The following is a 19055-nucleotide window of genomic DNA, read 5'->3' as shown; positions in this document are numbered from 1 at the left end:
TATGTTGGCACAAACGGTTTCAAGTCATGACAGAGCTTTAATGGAAGATGGACAACAGTTGAAAGAGCTTGAGAAAGGTGTTACAGAGTTAAGGAATACAAAAGCAGACTCGACATGGATAGCTGGATATGTAGATGCAACAAAAGAATATATTTTCGCATGGACAGAAGGAACATATCCACAAAAACATCATACACATAACATCTATGACGTAAATGAACTTCACGAAAAGTTAGATGACATTATGCATCTAAGACAGGAACTCAATGTGCTTAAACAAATTTTGCCGAATCTTATTTACCCGGTTGGCTCATTATATGTTTCAATGAACTCTACCAGACCAGAAGTAGTACTTGGTTTTGGAACTTGGACTCAAATAGTCGACAGGTTTTTGTATTGTGCAAACTCTTCAAAGGAAACAGGTGGAAGTAAAACGATTTCAGGTGAAAATTTACCTGCACACAGTCATTACATAAGATTAAGTACATCTCAATCAGGTTGGCATAAGCATAGATATTGGGATTGGTCAGGAATGAAAAAAGGTAAAGGATATGATGTTAAAGACGACGTTAAGTTTGCTATAAATTGTTACTGGAGTGACACTCAGGGAGAAGGAAACCATATACATTTCGTTTCAGGATATACACAAACAACGGGACAAAGTAAAGACTACATGCCACCTTACATGACAGTTTACGCATGGTATAGAATTGCTTAGTCGTCATTTTCAACTTCTTTAGCATATTCGTCTGGAGTTGTCTTATATTTGTTAGGAACTGTCTTTGAAAGTATACCACCTTGAACTTTGACAAGTTTGAAACGAGGTCTGACAATAGTAGTTTTATCTTCTGCTTGCAGTGTGTACATTTTGCCATGTTTGCCTAAAACTTCATAATATTCTCTTGTATATTTTCTTCTATTTTTACGAACACGAATGTGGGTACCTGTCGGGTTCCCATTGTTGTCATAGTCAATAGTATTTTCATATGGGTCGCGTTTAGGTATTTCTATTTTTACTTTGTCACCTTTCTGAAGTTTGAAGCCCGGCATTCTTTCTTGTTTGTCTCTTTTGACTAAATTATTAAATATATAGTCTTTCTCTAAGTCAGGGTTGTTTTTCATTTCTTCGGGGGAGTGGTTTCCCAAACCTTTTTGTTTACGGTTATTGTAAATATTTAAAACTTGTCTCATCTTTGCCATGGAGAAGTGTCTATACTTGTCGTCATATGACATTTCATTTGCTTCACCACCTTGTGGTTGGTTTAAGTCTCTTAACATTTTTATACATCCGCCAATGACACCAAGAGCAGAATGGTTTTGGTCGACAATGAAATATTGGTTTACATTTTTTGAACGCAGATAGTTTTTAATATCATCTGATTTGAAAGAACTTTCACAGTCAGATGTCAGTTTTGTTGGATGGTATTTGTCAACGAATATTGTCAAAGCAGTTTTCACATCTAAAATATTTTTGGACCATAATGGTATGGCTTCACAGTATCTTGCGTTTTGACCGACAAATATTAGCCAGTATGGTGGTCCATCTTCTCTATACCTCGGAATGTTTTCCAAGATATCCATAAACCAAGCATTTGGTGTTGAACTAAAGATTTTTATCATGAGTGCTTTCTTTGTCGCTTTAGAAACATACGGGTCCTTGTTTGGATTCGTCATTTTTTACCCTATAAGAAATGGGTTTATTTGGCGCATTAGCAGGAGTTGCATCCAGATTTTTGCCCGCAGTGGGAACAATAGCCAGAGGTGTATTTGGAGTTGGAAGGAAGATTTTGAGTACATTAGGTATACTTAAAGAGAAAGCACAACCTATTATACAAACTGTACAGAAAGGTTGGGATGCAGCACGAGATGCAACAAATCTTATTCCAAATCCTGAAACAAGAGGAAAAGTTCAAGGATGGATGGACAATGTAGGAAGACAAGCAGGAAACTATTATAACAAAGCAAATGACTACTATAACCAAGCAGGACACTATATGAACCAAGGTGAAAGATTCTTTAACAGAGGATATAACCATGCACAACAGTGGGTAAACAATAACCAACCTCAACCGCCTCAAACGTGGGGAATGTAAAGTTTTTTATTGAGATGAAATGAACAATGCAGCATTGAGACAAATGAGTTCAAGATGGATTTGTCGGCTTCCAGCATTTAAACCGATACCATATAGTCAGGCTCAGCATGTGAAACTGAATGATATTATTAAAGGAATTATCCCACCTCCACAACAACAACCAGTTGAAAACAAACCAAACTAAAATTTTTTACTGAGATGAAATGACTGAAGAAGTTGAAACCGTAGATTTGACACCACAAACAAAAAGTTCAGAACCATTGTCAAAACCTGTCAAAGAACTTACAGATGAAGAGAAAAATTCAATAATAGAAAGTGCCAGGTCTGGAAATACAAACTCTAACTATAAAGTCACTTTTCATAGAAATGGAACGGCTAGTATCTCAAAAAAGAAACAGACTCTCACAAATAAAATATTGAAGTCTGAAGGAGCTTTCGAGACAACAGATGGAAAAGTTTACTTCACTGACCAACAGTTCATTATAGAACATCTCATTGACTTAGAGTCGAAATATTCTAAACTTTACAACAAACACAAAAAGTTGAAAGGAAAACAAAAACAAATGGCATATGATATTTATGAAGATGTTGACGACACAACTGTTCCTGCAAGTGAAGTAAAGTCAGAGGAACCGAAAAGTGACGAAAAACCGATAGAAGAAGAAAAACCAAAAACTGAAGATAAACCAAAACCAAAGTTTAGTTTCCAAACTAAACCAAGTCAACCTTCATTAGCTGGTATGGGTTGGCGTCAAAGACTTATGGCAGCAGGCGGTTATGTAAAGTAAAGAAAATTTTTTTTTTATTTTTATAAAAATGCCCCCATATAGAATGGATAGAAAGTCTGCTAGAATAAAAGCAGAGTTACAAAGATATGGTTGGAGAGTTTCGAAGAATTTTAAATATAAGAAAGGAAGACCCATAAAAGTCTATGACAAATTGTCTGATCTTCGCTACGAAATGGATTTGGAAATAGCACGTGCCAATTATCCAAACAGACTAGAGAGGTTAGAAGAAGAACGTCTTATGGACATGCCTTTCGATGTTAGTGAACCTCAAGTTGAAGGACACGACGGCTTTGCCAGATTCTACTGGAAACATGACGAACAATTGCATCCTTTGAGAAGGAAAAAAGGAAAAGGTGAAGACGCACATGCTCCCATGGAAAGAACAAGATATTCATATGAAAAGTCTCGTGAAGTTAGAAGTCAAATTACATCTGGTCGAACCTTTACAGTAAACTTTGACGAAGGAAAGAACAAAGAAGGCTTCATGGGTGTACTTGCTGCAATTCAAGACGGAAATAAGAAAGGACACAATCTCAGATTGACCATAACAGATTTGGATGGTCACATTTACTATGCACATGGCAATGAACAAACAGCCGCAAAACTTCTTGACGCTTTCAAGACTACAAAGAGAGTACAAATGGTTGACTCCGACTCAGACATTTTGAATGCAATTGAAGGAATTGCAAGTGTCAAGTTCGAATGGTACCAACCTAAACCTCAAGCAGTCAGACAACATGCTGGATACTTCCGTTCATAAATAAGTCTGACATTGACTTGACAAGGTATGGAATTTACAATTCAATTGAAACAATTGTCAACGAACCTTGCATTCTTACATGTCTCAGGAACTCTGGTCTTGTTACAGATGAGAAGATGAAGTATCTTGAGTCATGTGTGAAGACAAGGTACATTCTCAGAGGTCAATTGGCAAAAATTGCACCGTTGGCAAATGTCAATATCCAAGTCAACATACCTACAGCTAAAGGTTCTTCACATGACGACTATGTTGTTGACAAAGACTTACCATGGTTGAAGATTGTAATTGTCCACAACCACTTCATGTTGAACGAAAGTCTTACAAACCCATTCTTTGGTAAAAGTAAGTGCAACATTGTCAGAGCTGTAAACATTCTTTTCGAGAAAGGTTTGTTGGAACCAATTCCAGATGACAAGCTGACAGAAACTTTTGTACCAAAAGACGAAACAAACTTTTCATTGTTAGCAAGACCAAAAGTTGTTCCAGACAAAGTTCTAGTACAAAAGAAGTACACAGTTCCACAAGGAGTTGGATTGTTCGGATACCAACCTGAACCAGAAGAACTTCCAATGAGGTTGCAAGAACTTCAAGATGCTATAAACAAACTTCCATTGAGACATCCAATTGACGTCAAATTGTATTGGAGAGCATCTGAGTTAGGTCAGAAGGTTTTATATGAAACAGGTTGCTTCGACGATGTTTATGAGATAACAGGAGAAGTTTCTCAGAAGATAAGAGACTCACTTGAATTTCCACAAACTGGACCAATTGGTTGCGACAAGTTCGACTCAAACGAAAAGATATACTATGTCGACCTTAACGCTGCGTACATGAGGTTTGTCCAATATATTCCGACTGGAATTCCAAACGAAGATGGTGAGTTCCCGGGAAGGAACTATACAGTTGGAAAAGTCATACAACAACTGTATGATATTAGGAAAGCTTCAAACCCCAAACTTGCAATGACACTCAAATTGCTTATGAATTCGACATGGGGATATTCCATTAAGAAACCTCAAGAGATGAAGAGTAAACATTATGAGAAGGTCGACAACTTTGTTGAAAGGTTTTCTCCTTTTGTTTTGAAGTACGAATTCACTCAAGGTCAAAGTGGCTTAGTAACCACATTAAAACCTATTGTCGAACATTGGTCTTACCCTCAGTTCGCAAAGGCAGTCCTTGACGAGTACAACAAATTCTTCTCCGAAGTCAAATCGAAAGTCAAGGTTTACTATGAGAACATTGACGCACTCATGACGAACGAAGAAGGATACAACAAACTCATTGAAATGGGTATGGTCGGTGAAAAGATGGGTCGATTCAAATTGGACAAAATTTTCACCGAAGTTCATGTCCTCTCCAAGCGTAAGTACTGGGGCATACTTGAAGACGGCACAGAAATAAAACATTGCATGAAGTAAAAACGTTTTTTTAAAAAGTGACATTTTTTTAATGGCGTACATCCCTGAGCGCTTCGTCCAGTTCAACCAAATGTTGGTCTCGGACCCAGACAAGAGATATTCCAAGCCCGAACTCGACCGTCTCTTCAAAGAATGGATTACAGACTACAGAGGAGACGAGTGGTTGACAATTGAATTTGCTCGGGCTTGGAATTGCTACAGAAGCGTCTTAGACGTGGACCCAAGACTCACGTACAGAGGTTGGGATGTGGTCTTCACATTCCAAAATTGGTACTCTCACCAAAAATAAAAACTTAAATTTACTTGGGGTTTCCCCTAAAATAATTTTTTTTTACTCTTAGAACCACTCGAGGTTCTCCTTACGGTTGTTGAGCTTGTCACCGTCAATGTGTCTGACCTTCGTCTTCTTGTCTGGATTTGGAACCCATTGAATTGCGACAAGCTTGCCCATGGAAATTGAACCGCGATTCCGAAGGTTAAGGTTCAAGTGTCCCAAGTTGTTGAGAACTGGGGTAAGAACCTTGCCTGTCTCCTTGTTGCGGATTTTGTATGGGTAGGGTTGGGAAATTTCGTAACCGTCATCGGCAACAAGGGTTGCCCATGTAGCGGCTTCAGGAACTTCTTCTTCCTCTTCTTCTTCGTGTTTCTCTTCTTCCTCTTCTTCTTCTACTTTGATAATACCTTCGGCAATTCTGTGTTCACGAATTACGGTGTTGCATGTTCTGTCCTTTCCAAGTGCCGCCCAGATGGTGTCAATCTCTTCGAAGAAACGGTAGATGAGTCGGGCAAGGTTTCGGTTCTCTGTGTCGTAATGGCGCAAGGTTTCCGCGAAATCGTTCAGGACTTTCTCATTGGAAGCTTGGTTCATGAGGAACTCACCTTTAAGTCCCTTCATCTCTGACATAAGACTACTTTGGAGAGTCTTAACGGTGTTTGTCAGATGAGCTTTCAAATTCATAATTTGAAGTTGAAGTGGGCGCTTGTCTGGCAACCATGCAGCGACATCTTCCATTGAGTTTGGCTTCGGTGCTTGTTCGGACATCGAAAAAATGAAGTGGTTTGAGAATGACGGTTTTACTTCAAAAAGCTTGTTATGACGGTTAAGTCATACAACAAGTTTAAAATAATATCTTGTTCTTCTTCTGAACGTTTGTTGTCTCTTCCGATAAAAGTTTCGAACATGAGAACCAAAAAACGTTTTTTGAGATTGCGGAAGAGTTCAGGCAAACGTTCATATTCTGGATATCTTGGGAGCAGTTCAAAACATCTGAGCTGACATTCGGACAAAATTGGGACAATGTCAGAAAATTCATCTTTGGTCGGACTGCTTGAAGGTAAGTCCCTTACATGTAAGTAGCTCTGGTAAAGTCTTCTCATTTCTGCTAACTTTTGGAGTATAGCTTCGTAGTTTAGAAGTTTCAATTTTAATTGTCTTATTCCACTCTTTACTTCTAAACGGTAAGTATCCATGAGGTCAAGGGTTGCTTTAGTTGCCTTAAGTGGAGCTATCTGTTCCTTGACTTCTGCAATTTTGGTTGCAATTGTGGTTTGAGCTCCTTCAAGTTCGCCGTCTATGTCGTTCCCAACACCTTCAACCATAGCTTGAAACTCTTCATCGGTCCATTGAGATTGGTGTGGGACGAATTTAACTTGCTTCATTCAAAAAATGAAAAAAATGTTTTTACTCAAAGCGTGCCATGTATATGGCTATAAGAAACTTACCAGAAGGCTTCTTCTTCACATGAGTCTTTGGCAATTTGAGTGTTGGTGTTGGAGTTCTTGGGGGAGGTGGGTCTGTAATTTTAGTTATCTGACAGTAGCAACAACAGATGTCAGAATAACATTCCCCACTGTCCTTCTTGCCACCATAAACTGTGTATTGACCAAACTTGCATTTACAGGAAGACCGGTCAATACAAGGTTCACAGTTGAAATAGTTGTACACAAACCTGGTGAGTACGAGTGTGAGTAAAAACATAAAAAAGTGAAGTTAAAATGAGATGTTTACTGAACTGGCTGAATGTCGCCTTCTGAGGTTATGTAGAACGGCTGACCCGAGAAGTGAAGGAGAGACTGAATTGCCAATTTCATATGGGGTAGGGGGTTCTCCTTGTTTGGTATTTTTATCCAAGGACGTTTGTTTAGGAACTTAACAAGAGCTTCTCTTTTGGCGTCCTTTATGCCATCGTAGGCTGTCCCGTCTGGTATTTGAATTGGAATTCCAGTCGAAGTCTCGAGCTGAAGTGTAGACCTTCCAGAAATAGTGGTGAACTTGACCTTGGGCTTCATGACCTTGCGCAAGTAGTCTTTTACGCAGTCGTTAAGTTCAATGAGGTAAATTGCCTCGTCAAATCCTTCTGGCATTCCGAGTCCTTCCATCCGACAGGAAAATATTTTCCCGACAACTGGAAAAAATTTTCCGGACAAAGGGAAAAATTTTTCCCGACGACAGGAAGAACTCTTCCAGTTGTCCGTCCGTAAACCATTCAAATTTTCGAAAATTGAGAACTTTTTTGTCGAACTTCAGAAAAATTTTTCCTTCCGACAGAAAAAGTTTTTCCATCCGACAGGAAAAGTTTTTCCATCCGACAGGAAAAAATTTTCCTTCCGACAGGACACAAACGGATGACTGACGTTCCTCTTCCTGAATGCCTTCCAAAGCCAGAAGAACCGAAAGCTGCAGAACCACAACAGTCTCCTCAGCAACCTCAGTTCCAGCAAGTACCTCCGAATTACTACCAATTTCCACCTCAAGGTTACTACCCACCACAAGGCTTCCCGAACTACCCTCCTCAACCTATGCCTTACTTCCCCAACCCTTGGATGTTCCAGCAAGCTCCACCCCAGCAATTCCAATCTCAATCTCAATCCAAGAGAGACCAAGAGTTCGAAGAAGGTCTGAACCGTTTACGCAAAGAGTACGCTACAGCCCCGATGGAAGACGACAGGCTTTCAGTCTCTTCCCTAAGGTCGACCAATTCGACTCGTACCACAGATTCGGTTCGTGACCGTGAAGACTACCCCAAGCAGTCTGAGAGACTCTTCATCCTACAACCATTTACAATTGGAGCTCTCAAGAACATGCGCAATTACGAAGGTCAAACACCAGCTGGAGACCGCAAAACAGACGTGCTTACAAGAGCAGTCCAACTGGTCAAGACAAAGACTGAGATAGTCGACTTCATTCTTGCAGCTTGCCCTTACAAGTAAAAAAATAAACAATTACGAGTTAAACTTTTTATTCTTTCTTTTCTGGGTTGTTTAGAGCTGGTTTCTCTTGTAGAAACCTTTCGTACTCTTCCATGGTCATGTAATTGCGAATTTGGTACGCAATTCCAGGTTCGTTGTTTTTGAACTTGATGTATGTAACGCTTCCATCCTCCTCAGGGAAGTAAGCTGCTAACATCTGACCAAGTTTTCTCGGTGACTCGGAGCTCATAAAAAATGTCACTTTTTAAATGTTAAGTTTTTAGTCTTAATTTACCCTTTGTTTGTCAAGGTAGTATTGGAGTGCAATTTCTCCAAATTCTCTGTGTCGGAGTTCTTCAGCATTTTCCAAGGTGTACCTGGAGAACTCAAAGAAGTTGTCAAGAACATACTGCCATGCTGCTCTTCTGAGTTCGTCGGTATTTTGGAAGTGTTGCACCTTCGAGTCTTCGGACATGAAAAAATAACACTTTTTCTATTAAACCGTTTTGGCATTTCTCATGAGTGAGTATAGTTCTGCCGAACCATTGGAAGAGAAGAAGTACCCTTGCTGGCAAAAGACAAAAATAGTTGCCTTAGTTGTCATTGCAGTTGTACTCATAATTGAATTCATTGTACTTCTCTTCACGTACATAAAACTCAGCAATGGTATTTGCTTTAAGAAGTTACCATCTTACTAAGACTAAACACTTACATTTTTCAAGCTTGACTTTTTACAATTTGAACTTTGTTTGCGTAGATATGAATTCTGAAAGAAGTATGAGGGTCTTGTATGACTTTGTACTTCTCCCATAGTTCATGTCTGTCAAACTTACCTGCCATGGACTCTTTCATAAGTTCCATGAAATCGTCTTCGGACAATCCGGGGAAAAGTATTATGTCAGTAAGTATTCTTTTAACATCCTTACTTAAACTCTTTGCTGTCTGTACACAAATGACAACTGAGATGTTAAAGTGTCTGAGCTTCTTAAGAATTCGACACATGTCTTGTTCTCTATTCTTTAACAAAGGATGAGAGGCGAAATCATCTAAGATAAGAAGACATCTGTGAGGGTACGTTTTCCAATCGTAAGATTGCAATTTCTTCGAAATGTATTCTATCTCTTTCTGTTTGTTTCTGAAGTGTTTCTTCTCTAATATTCTCTGCATTTCCTCATTTGGGTCTTTAAACTTAGAATTTATATACTCATTTATAGCATTATATTTCAAAACTCTTCTTTGGTACTTCTTTATCCAATCTAACAACTCAGTATCCTTTATACATACTAACTTAGACTTCTTTATAATATCTTTGAACGAATTGACGGTTTGGTCAAATTGACCCGAAGTACTACAAATGACAACTAACTCATAGAATGGGTTCTTCTCATCTAGTTCTTGTTGTTGTGCAGCCATTTTAAGATAAGTGAAAATCTTACCCGACCCAGGTGGTGCAATTAGACCTGTTATACCATTCTGAGCAAATAAGAACTTGTCATGTATGGGTTTTATCTGAGCATTTTCTAACTTCCTCTTGTTCTTGTTTAAAACATTCTCAAATTTTTTGTCAATGTCAGCAAACTTTTTTTCTAACATATTTTTAGAAAAATTAAAATTTTTATCTTTTAGAAAATGTCTAGCGATTTCGCTATCTATATTCGAGACAAACTTTTTGACAGCAAAACATCTGTCGACCATAAAATCTTACATAGTGTAAACAAGAAAGGTGAATTTGTTCTAAAGTTCTGTTTCTAGGAATATGACAAGAACCATAAAACATTACAAAGAGCAGTCTTAAAATTTGTCAATGACAGACTTGTTGACAGAGATGACGCCGATTGGAAAGATGAAGTCCAACAAAAGTTCTTAGAATGCAAAGAAGACACATGCGCTTTTCTTCAAGATGAAATAGAAAACAGAATAGAAGAGCTATTAAAGGACATAGAACTTTTACATAAATATGGTTCGGAGAAATTTGACATAACTCCAGAAGAAAAGAAGAAGAGAGAAAATAAAGAAAAGAAAGTAGAAGAAGAGAAGAAAGAACCTGAACCAGAGCCAGTTCCACCGAAGAAGAAATTTGACATGTAAAAATAAAATTTTATTTTTAGAACATTTCTGGGTCAATGTCAATGTTCTCTTCCTCTTTAGGAGTAAACACTGGCTTAGACTCTAAAATCTTTTTACCCAATTTACCTTGAACTTCTACAACTTTAGACTCATAATATTCATAGTCGTCTGTCTTCTTTGGTTCATAAGGTATAACAAGTTTGTATGCTTTGCCTTCTTTAAGGTTTGAGAACCTTCTGTCAAAACTTTCTTTGACTGTTAACAAACCTTCTATGTCTAAGTCTTCAAATTTCGCACCATTTTTAGTCACAATAGCAAACTTAACTGGTTCGATGTTCCAAACTTTGCTGAATGAAGACTTTTCAAAATGGTAGAAGTAAACAGTCAAATATGTGAATGGTTCTAACTTATCTTTGACTTCATTCATATACTTGTTTACTGAGATGAATTTTGCCATCTTTTCTTCAGAATAAAAAAATATTTTTTTTAAATTTACTCAGAAAAAATTTTCTTTGTATATACACCATTCTGTACGTCTAAAAGACTTTTGACATTTGCCAAGAATGTTCGTTTAGACGCTGGCATATAACCATACTCTTGACAATATTGTTTATATTCATCATATAAAGACCTTTCATCTAATGACACAATGTCGCTTTCTTCTATGAACAGTTCATAAACACTCTTGTTTGCTTCTAACAATGTTTGTCTCTCTTCGGTATGTGGAATTTGTCTTGGATTGAACTTAGAAATATCTAATGTCATGAAATATGAGAACAAGTGGTTGTAAAAGTCAGATGTCAAACATTCTGACAAAGCGTCAAAATATTCAGTATCTTGCATATGAGAATCTGACGTTCTGACAACTACATATCTTCTGTCAGAACTTTCTAACTTCATCGGAACAGCATTGTTTGAAACCATAATGAAGTTTGCAACATTCTCACAAACTCTTGAGTCTTTATACTTTCTTTCAACAACTCCAACTTTATCTGTTATAAGACTCTTCAAAGCATCTGAGTTTAAAACCTTTGTTGTATCTATACTTTGAAGTTCATTGCAAACTATAAGTTTCATATTCTCAATTGAAGAGTTAAATTTACCACAGATGTTTTCTAAGTTTGTCATATTAGGGTTCGAATAACCTTCTAACAGTTTGCATAAGATATCTGTAAAGAATGTGTTCTTACCTGTTCCTTGTTTTCCAATTATAATGAGAGCAGTTTCATTCTTAGCACTTGGATGTTGTAAGATGTTTGCAAACCAACATAAGATATACTCATAAACCTTTTCGTTTCCATTGCATATAATTTCTTTGACATGGTCTAACCAAGCTTCTATAATATTTTCTTTCCATTCTACTTGTTCATATTTATATCCAGTGAAGATAGAATAGAAGTTTGGAGATGGTGTATAAAACTTTATACCACGAACTGAAAAATCTTCTAACTTTGACAATAAGATATCCCAAGCATCTAACATCTTCATGCCAACTTGTACGACTTTTATTTTCTTAAGTTTCTGTCTACATTCTTGTTCTGAAACTATTGTCGCTTTAGGTTTGTTAAAGACTACATCCCATTCTTTCATACATAACATTCTGGGGCAGAGTCGACATAAATGACTAAACGTTTCAAATTCTCGACTGCTTTGTTATAGTCTCGAAATGGACGCATATTTCTGAATGCTTGGAAGTCATAAAAATCTGAAACATCTATTCTGTACATTTTTATAAAAATAAAAAAATTATTTTTTTATTCTTGACTTGTTCCATTGCATTTGTTGTTCTTGAGCTATTTGTTGTTGAAGTTGTTCTTGTAATACAATACTTTCACCAGTTGCATCTTCCAATTCGAAACTTTCTGCCGTCATTGACAAATACATAGGACATAAAAGTTTTACAGGAACAAAGTTTGCGTTAACTAATGTCAACGTTATACTTGCCAAAGTGTTTGAGTTCACTAAGGTTGAAAATTCTGCATTCGAATGAACAATAGGCAAACCAGCAGAGAATGTATTGTTTATACGCATAAGTCTTTTGGTCATAATAGTTTCTGTCGACATTCGAATAACACTTTGAACCTAAGTTTGAAACAATATATAAGATTGGTGTGCTTAATGTCAATGGAATAGACATTCCTTGTATGACACCTTTTCCTGTTATAGGAAACTGTTGGTAGTAAAAAACCAGAAATAAGTTTTGTATTATAGCTCATATCATTAATAGTAAACTCAGTCGGACATCCAAACATAATGAAACCTGCTCTAGTTGCAGCACATGTTACACCCGTACTTAAAGTATTAAATAAGTCAAAAAACCTGTTGGTGGCATATCTGAGTAAGTATCTTAAAGGAGTTTTTTACCATTCACAACATAAAGTCTTCTAGTGTCAAAAGAGCAAAACAGGCTTTAGTCGTCATTGTGTTTAAGGTTAGTTTACAATATCGTCCTTGAGGACTTTGTAGTTTGTTGTTATAGAATTATATGACTCAGGGTTTTTAGTCGTAATAGTATAAACCATTATGTCTTTGCCATTTACTTAGCAAATAAACTTTAATGAAATGTTGTGGTCGTCAAATATTTTTATAACGTCTGGGAAACTATATTTAAGTTCAACGTTTCACCTCCTTTCATAACGTATATCTTGTCAATGACATTATATGAAACACCACAGCAACATGTCGGGTTCTATTTCTTTGATGTTTATATCGTCTGCCTCTGTCAAAAGTTTCAATAGTTCTTTCAAAACTTCATGAGGTGCAATGACATATGAGTTCACTTTTACAGGGTTGTGTTCGACCAAGTTTAACATTATACTTAAAGCTTGGCAAATCTTCTCCTGAGTTTGAAGTTTGTCTTTCAGTTGTTGGTAGTCGTTTCGAATATCTGCAACAGAACTTAAGTCTCTGTTAACTTCAGGATATGTTGGTTCTTTTACAGAACAATTGTTATACCATCTTCGTCTTCGTATGGTTTCCCCACTTCAACATCTCTGTCTTTGACATTGACAATAACACTTTGACTGTTTGTTTGAGTTGGTGAATTTAACTTCACATCTGCCACCGCCATTAAACCTTTTGAAACACTTACGCTTCTATTTTTTGGAAATGACATTTTACTTAGAATAAAAATATGGACGCATTCGAGTATCTCTTCGAATTGAAGCAAAACAAAGTTTACACACACAAACAATACAAGTTCATTGACAGAATAGTTCTTTACACAAACAATGGAAAATGTTATAGAATAGCAGTCTTTGCTGAACCTAAATATTTTCATAAAGCAAAGAAAGTTGGTATAACTGAAATGGTGAAAGTTCTTGAAGCAGACAAAAATATAACTTCAAAACTGACCGATATTACTAAAGGAAAGTTTATAATACAATATTATGTCAAAACAGGTGTCATAACTATTTACGATGGTGAGAAAAGTGTCAAAGAACAACTTACTGACCTGCTGCCAAAATCTGCTCGATGGAAGCTGTCGTTATGCCAATCTGAGGAGCTCCAGCAGGTTTCATCGAACGAATCTTCAAAAGAGCATCTTCCGTGAAGAGTGCTATTGGTTTTGTAAACTTCTTTGCTCTCAATTCATCTGGACCGTCTCTGTCACCAGTATATTGTATTTGTACAGTACCAACAGTTGAAATACCACCATAAAGTCTTCTGAGTCAGCAAATGGAATGCCAAGCCAAAAGTTTGAACGGTCTCCATTTGTATATTGAGTTTTTTGACCTCCTGTATGAGTCCATACTTTCACATATGGCATAATAGAACTTTGCATTTCAGGGTTAATAGTTGTTGTGAAGTTGTTGTTAAAGTTCATAGCATCTAATGTCAAGTTGTATGACCTCATATCCTCAACTGTAGAATATTCTTCTCTTGGATAATATTTGCCATCTATGTTTATATGATATTTAATACCAGGGTTGTAGAAACAAGAATAGTCATTTATAGTTCGTCTGAACAGTACAAACATAGTATCTGCATGTTTCATTGCAGTTGTTAAAGCAATATCTGTTCTTGCACCTGGGTCAGCACTTTGGTTTCCAACTTCACCTGCAAAGTCTTTGACAGATATTTGGTGTATAGGGAACATAAGTGGAACTGCAATATATTTGGCAGCTAAAGCATTTGAAATATCTGGGTCCAACATATAGACTGCAAGTCTGCTTTCTATTCTCTTGCATTCAAATTTTCGCATGTGAACTTAACTGGGTCCAAGCAGTTCCAGCAGCATTGAAATAATAGTTTACTTCATTGTTGAAGTTTGAGAAACCAAAGTCTAAGTCAACTTTGTCTTTGCAAAATTCGGCGAATGATGTTTTATTTGCTCCCTTTACGTCTGTAATAGTGAATGGGTCTTGTGTTGGTGCAATGACTAAGTTATTTTTGCTTGGAGTAAGTTCGATAGAAATTTTTTCTGCCCAGTTTGGCAAGTATCTTAAAAACCTGAAGATGAGGAAAGATGACAAAGGAACTCTAAGTTTCAGTTTTACTTTGGTTACTGCTGCTGCAGTTTGTCCAGAAAGGTTAACATAAACTCCTGGAACGTTAGGGTCAAGTCTTCTTATTTTCTCAATATTTGCATACTGGTCGTTTGTTCTCTAGCTTGTGGTTGTACTGAGTTTCTCAAGCGAACCATTCATAGTTTGCCCATGTTACTGTTTGAACTAAGTCAGAGTTAGAATATATCTTATATCCATGAAAACTTCTGGAGCATATTGGTATCCGACATAGAAAATTCCATTGCAACCTTTCTTGTCAGACAACTTGGCAGAAGGTTTATTTCAATGTCTTGTTCCACGTATAAGAATGAGTTGTCAATAGAAATAATGTGAAACCTGTCGCAAGCAATATCTACTGTTGTTGAAAACCTTCTCCAAACTCACCTACATTTCCATAAGAAACAGCAGTTGTATATTCGTAAGTTCCAGGAACTTTTCTGACCTTCTAATGGCATTGTCGCATTCGTTATCCATTCGGAAACATTTCCGTTCATGGCATCCAAAACTGTTGGCGTTATATTCTGAGCGGCGTACATTTCATATGGGTAAAAATATAGAATAGTTGGATTTATGTGTAATATAGAACCCACTCGGACCAAGCTTTACTTTCTTCCTGGCTGAGTTTTTAACTGAATCTTTAACTCTTCTTTTTCCTTCATTGCCACTACTTTCACTAGATGAAGTTACTTCTTCACTACTTCACTTTGTTCTACTCTTCTCTTCTTCTTTGGTGTCGCTTTTGGTAACTTGCCCTCTGCTTCAAGTTGTAGCATCTTTGCCTCATGTTCACCTAGTATGTTGTAAATTTCCCATGTCCTTTTTGCCTTTGGGCTCTGGTCGCCCATCTCAGGTAACCTATATCCTAGAAAGATTTTGTCATAGTTTGTATTTGAGTCTTCGCTTATTGTTTGCATGACTCTTTCCTGAGTTTCCGGTTCAAGCTCTTCAAACAGAGCTTATCCATATGGAATAAGCTCGTTTCCAAATATATGTTTTTGTAGCCATTCTGGTTTTCTTTCCATGTTACCAATAATATCTTTTGTGAATGGGAAAGCTTTTACCCAACGTTTCAGTCTTGCGTCATTTATTTCTGTAGTTGGTTTTATTTTGTCATGGAACATGTTTTTCAATACTAACATTTCATTTGGTACTGTCCATTTGAGTTTTCTTAAATTTCATCCCTTCTCGGTTCATTGTCTGCAAGTAAGTTTTTATGACATTTTGCAAACTTTCGTTTGCAAGGTCATGTACAATAGGTTCTCTTCCTTCTCTCTCCCTAACCTCTTTCTAAACTCTTCACCAAATATACCATCTCTATGGTTCTGTGTAGTTCTTTGAGATAAATGTTCTAGAACGTCAGGTGTTATATTTCCCTCAGCCATGTTCATTTCATACTGGTCCAAAATATCTGCATGTTTCATATCTTTCAATGGCATTAAAGCCGCGCTGAAAATACCAGCTATATCTGGTTCACCATTCACTTCCATTGCGTCTACAACTTCTTGGAATTGAGGTTGTAAGTTTATGAACCACCTATCCGGATTAGCTTTATGACCCCATCTCATTGTAGTTCCATAGTCTGCAGAAACAAAAGTAGGTTTGTTTCCATATTGGTTAGGTTCTGAATGAACTTTAAACAATGTTTCATTTCTATATGTTTTGTTGAAATTTAACCTTTTATTTTCACACGAGTTCAGCCAAAGATTGAACGTTATATGGTCGTAAGTAAAAAGGATTATTGTATTTGTGTACATTATCTTTCAGTTCTTCCATTCTATGCTGAATATTTTCATCTGATGTTGGAGTCTTTTGTATGTCGGTGAACATTTTTCGATATTCTTCTACTATGTCAGCCGAATTTTTCTTAGACTCTTGGAAAGATTCCATATTCACCTCATACTCTTGTTGAGGGTCAAGATTTTTCGGCTGTTCCAAATCTTCATCTAGTTCTGTGAAGTTAGTTTCCAAAGGAGGGACTTGTTCGTTTCCTTCAGGCTCTTCTAGCTGTTGTTGCTGAACTATTTCTTCCATGTCTGGTTGTATCTGAACTTCTTCCTGTTGAGTTTCTTGTACCTCATCTGCTGGCATTTCATATATTCCGAGACCGTTTTTAACGAATTCCCTTTCTAAGTCATCCGCATTCATAACCCTTTCTTCTTTCGTTCCGTCTCTATTTTTTACACGTTTCATGAAGAGAGTTGAATTATCATTTAGCTCTGACATCAAATATCTCGGAGTAAATTCATCCATGTCATTTGGATGATATGCTATTAAATCATATCCCTTTGCGAGCTTGTATTTTCCAGGTTTGAGATTATATCCGATTTGATGCTGAACCATAAAGCTAAATAGGTTCGGGTCAGTATTTCCTTCCTTGAACTTTCTAATAGCTTCTTTATATCTGTCACTAAAGTCAAGAGTATCTGGGTAACCATAATTTTCCTTAAGCATTTTTAAGAATTCTTGGTTTCCTTTTTCTCTACTTCTTTTATGTCCTTGCTCTGTTTGTGGTTGTTGTTGTGCAGGGTTTTGAACTGTTGGTTGTTGTTGTGGTGCAGGGTTTTGAACTGTTGGTTGCTGTGCAGGGTTTTGAACTGTTGGTTGTTGTGTTGGTTGTTGTGGTGCTGGATTTTGAACTGTTGGTTGTTGTGTTGGTTTTGGTGCATGCCTGTGTCTGTGTCCATGTGACGATGTAAATGTTTTAGGTTAGAGATGTGAAAACTTAAATTTTATAATCCCTGGGATGCACTTTCTTCGATTTTTTTAAAATTTTTGGGATAAATTTTGACATCTTTTTTTTGCTGGCGACCCGTTCACAAAAAAAATATCGAGCGAAGGGGGGTCGCCAGCAAAAATCAAAAATTTTTTTGGTGAACGGGGGGTCGCCAACGAGAACCTTAAAAATAAACTTCAGAAAAAAAATCTAAAAAGAAAAAAAACGAAAAGGCCCTGGGGTCGAACTGGGGAACTTAAGGCTTATACTATGACTCTTACCACTGAACTATATTATCTGTGGATCGGTGCTTTATAAATTGTAAATATAAAGATTATCATAACAAATTAAAATATAAAATAATAAATATTACTCTTATATATTATTAGATTTTAAATTACAAAATAATAATAACAAAAAAAATATTCATGACCGGAGGTTTTAATTAATGTTTAATGAAAGAGAACGATTCATTATAAATTATTGAATGTTAAATTGTTGTAAAAACACATTGAAATATTTGTGAAGAAAATGGCTATTTAATATTGAAAAATAAATAATAACAAAATGTTTATTTCATTTAGTTGCCATTAAGATATGACGGCTATTTAACAAGTTTTTCTTGGATCTTAACCGCCTAACGTTCAAAATTAACCTTTGTGCTTTGATATTACGTTCACGTGTTGCCTCCGAAGGAGATGAACATAACAAGCGTAATGCTATTTCCGCAAGGATGGATTTTTCTCCAATTCTATGCGAGATCTCTTCCCAAGCATAATTTTGTGCCTCGTCCATCAGATCGTTCTCAAAGATGTCTGATTCCTTATTGATGAACGTATTATATAACGAGAGTACAAGCGTTTTTTGTCTTTCGTTCAATCGGAATTGAACCAAAATGCGCTTGAGGTAATCTTTAGCTGCTGTTAGATCATTTTCGGCAGTCTGATGATTATCCTCGCGTACATCTTGCAATGTAAGCCTAAGTTGATCATCAGATTCGACAATTCTACGAAATGTGCCTTCATCTGTTACATCAATTACAGCGTTTGTGTTACCTTCCTCAAAAATAGAATCCATGTAAATGTCCTGTAAATCTTCTGCCGGATCTTTATCAGGAATATGCTCACTTTGAAAGGAACTCAAGGGATCGGCCAAATCTTCTACTTCTTCGTTTTTAACAAACTTTCTATGGAAGTAGAACCTTCCTCTCGGCGTGAGAGAGAATAAACACCATAGCCCACCAAAGTCAGAGTCCAAGGTATAGCTATCCAATGAAGATGCCAAGATGGATCCGAATGCATTATGCAAATTGGATGTCAAAAGATTGAGAGCTGATATGGCTTTACGAAGCCAAATGTAACAATTTGCCAACAATGCCTTATCCGATTCGAATACTAAGATTAGCTTTTTAAGAACAGCTAAACAATCTTTCAATTGTACGATTTTATCGTGATCTACATTTATATATTGCTTGATTTTGTTTTCGTACTTAAGAATAAAGACACATATATTATAG

General features: G+C 36.7%; 18 protein-coding genes and 1 pseudogene across 19 annotated transcripts, besides 1 other annotated feature; 7 read left to right on the top strand and 12 right to left on the bottom strand.

Moving 5' to 3' along the window:
• Positions 1 to 16448: part of a mobile genetic element that runs on past the window's edge.
• TVAGG3_0845070 (phage tail repeat-like family) lies at positions 245 to 718 on the top strand (the record flags this gene model as incomplete). The annotated part of the gene is made up of 1 exon (XM_001282062.1): positions 245 to 718. The coding sequence occupies one exon, from the start codon at positions 245 to 247 to the stop codon at positions 716 to 718; it is 474 nt and encodes a 157-aa protein (XP_001282063.1).
• Positions 1075 to 1674, bottom strand: TVAGG3_0845060 (uncharacterized protein; the record flags this gene model as incomplete). Its single annotated transcript, XM_051249034.1, has 1 exon — positions 1075 to 1674. A coding segment is annotated over one exon (600 nt), but the record flags the coding sequence as incomplete, so codon positions are not given.
• Positions 1692 to 2093, top strand: TVAGG3_0845050 (uncharacterized protein; the record flags this gene model as incomplete). Its single annotated transcript, XM_051249033.1, has 1 exon — positions 1692 to 2093. One exon carries the CDS (start codon positions 1692 to 1694, stop codon positions 2091 to 2093), a length of 402 nt encoding a protein of 133 aa, XP_051084508.1.
• TVAGG3_0845040 (uncharacterized protein) lies at positions 2113 to 2277 on the top strand (the record flags this gene model as incomplete). Its single annotated transcript, XM_001279174.1, has 1 exon — positions 2113 to 2277. The coding sequence occupies one exon, from the start codon at positions 2113 to 2115 to the stop codon at positions 2275 to 2277; it is 165 nt and encodes a 54-aa protein (XP_001279175.1).
• Positions 2297 to 2881, top strand: TVAGG3_0845030 (phage tail repeat-like family; the record flags this gene model as incomplete). The annotated part of the gene is made up of 1 exon (XM_051249032.1): positions 2297 to 2881. The coding sequence occupies one exon, from the start codon at positions 2297 to 2299 to the stop codon at positions 2879 to 2881; it is 585 nt and encodes a 194-aa protein (XP_051084507.1).
• On the top strand, positions 4472 to 5062 carry TVAGG3_0845020 (DNA/RNA polymerases family; the record flags this gene model as incomplete). The annotated part of the gene is made up of 1 exon (XM_051249031.1): positions 4472 to 5062. The coding sequence occupies one exon, from the start codon at positions 4472 to 4474 to the stop codon at positions 5060 to 5062; it is 591 nt and encodes a 196-aa protein (XP_051084506.1).
• TVAGG3_0845010 (uncharacterized protein) lies at positions 5094 to 5351 on the top strand (the record flags this gene model as incomplete). The annotated part of the gene is made up of 1 exon (XM_001297196.1): positions 5094 to 5351. The coding sequence occupies one exon, from the start codon at positions 5094 to 5096 to the stop codon at positions 5349 to 5351; it is 258 nt and encodes an 85-aa protein (XP_001297197.1).
• On the bottom strand, positions 5400 to 6104 carry TVAGG3_0845000 (HNH endonuclease family; the record flags this gene model as incomplete). Its single annotated transcript, XM_051249030.1, has 1 exon — positions 5400 to 6104. The coding sequence occupies one exon, from the start codon at positions 6102 to 6104 to the stop codon at positions 5400 to 5402; it is 705 nt and encodes a 234-aa protein (XP_051084505.1).
• TVAGG3_0844990 (uncharacterized protein) lies at positions 6137 to 6721 on the bottom strand (the record flags this gene model as incomplete). Its single annotated transcript, XM_051249029.1, has 1 exon — positions 6137 to 6721. The coding sequence occupies one exon, from the start codon at positions 6719 to 6721 to the stop codon at positions 6137 to 6139; it is 585 nt and encodes a 194-aa protein (XP_051084504.1).
• TVAGG3_0844980 (uncharacterized protein) lies at positions 7067 to 7441 on the bottom strand (the record flags this gene model as incomplete). The annotated part of the gene is made up of 1 exon (XM_051249028.1): positions 7067 to 7441. One exon carries the CDS (start codon positions 7439 to 7441, stop codon positions 7067 to 7069), a length of 375 nt encoding a protein of 124 aa, XP_051084503.1.
• On the top strand, positions 7688 to 8272 carry TVAGG3_0844970 (uncharacterized protein; the record flags this gene model as incomplete). The annotated part of the gene is made up of 1 exon (XM_051249027.1): positions 7688 to 8272. The coding sequence occupies one exon, from the start codon at positions 7688 to 7690 to the stop codon at positions 8270 to 8272; it is 585 nt and encodes a 194-aa protein (XP_051084502.1).
• On the bottom strand, positions 8301 to 8501 carry TVAGG3_0844960 (uncharacterized protein; the record flags this gene model as incomplete). Its single annotated transcript, XM_051249026.1, has 1 exon — positions 8301 to 8501. One exon carries the CDS (start codon positions 8499 to 8501, stop codon positions 8301 to 8303), a length of 201 nt encoding a protein of 66 aa, XP_051084501.1.
• On the bottom strand, positions 8969 to 9418 carry TVAGG3_0844950 (protein of unknown function, DUF4106 family; the record flags this gene model as incomplete). The annotated part of the gene is made up of 1 exon (XM_051249025.1): positions 8969 to 9418. The coding sequence occupies one exon, from the start codon at positions 9416 to 9418 to the stop codon at positions 8969 to 8971; it is 450 nt and encodes a 149-aa protein (XP_051084500.1).
• Positions 9550 to 9844, bottom strand: TVAGG3_0844940 (uncharacterized protein; the record flags this gene model as incomplete). Its single annotated transcript, XM_051249024.1, has 1 exon — positions 9550 to 9844. A coding segment is annotated over one exon (295 nt), but the record flags the coding sequence as incomplete, so codon positions are not given.
• TVAGG3_0844930 (protein of unknown function, DUF4108 family) lies at positions 10356 to 10745 on the bottom strand (the record flags this gene model as incomplete). The annotated part of the gene is made up of 1 exon (XM_051249023.1): positions 10356 to 10745. One exon carries the CDS (start codon positions 10743 to 10745, stop codon positions 10356 to 10358), a length of 390 nt encoding a protein of 129 aa, XP_051084498.1.
• Positions 10811 to 11908, bottom strand: TVAGG3_0844920 (uncharacterized protein; the record flags this gene model as incomplete). The annotated part of the gene is made up of 1 exon (XM_051249022.1): positions 10811 to 11908. One exon carries the CDS (start codon positions 11906 to 11908, stop codon positions 10811 to 10813), a length of 1098 nt encoding a protein of 365 aa, XP_051084497.1.
• Positions 15395 to 16391, bottom strand: TVAGG3_0844910 (annotated as a pseudogene). Its single transcript has one exon. A coding segment is annotated over exon 1 (997 nt).
• A 206-nt stretch (positions 16449 to 16654) lies between the features above and the next one.
• TVAGG3_0844890 (protein of unknown function, DUF4106 family) lies at positions 16655 to 17277 on the bottom strand (the record flags this gene model as incomplete). Its single annotated transcript, XM_051249021.1, has 1 exon — positions 16655 to 17277. A coding segment is annotated over one exon (623 nt), but the record flags the coding sequence as incomplete, so codon positions are not given.
• Positions 17278 to 17279: 2 nt separating this feature from the next.
• TVAGG3_0844880 (uncharacterized protein) lies at positions 17280 to 17510 on the bottom strand (the record flags this gene model as incomplete). The annotated part of the gene is made up of 1 exon (XM_051249020.1): positions 17280 to 17510. One exon carries the CDS (start codon positions 17508 to 17510, stop codon positions 17280 to 17282), a length of 231 nt encoding a protein of 76 aa, XP_051084495.1.
• Between the last annotated feature and the right edge of the window lie 1545 nt (positions 17511 to 19055).

This window comes from Trichomonas vaginalis, chromosome VI (assembly GCF_026262505.1).
Source record: "Trichomonas vaginalis G3 chromosome VI, whole genome shotgun sequence".
In the NCBI taxonomy this organism is placed as follows: domain Eukaryota; phylum Parabasalia; order Trichomonadida; family Trichomonadidae; genus Trichomonas; species Trichomonas vaginalis.
Note: the sequence above shows the minus strand (reverse complement) of the source record. Positions and strands in the feature narration are given on the sequence as shown.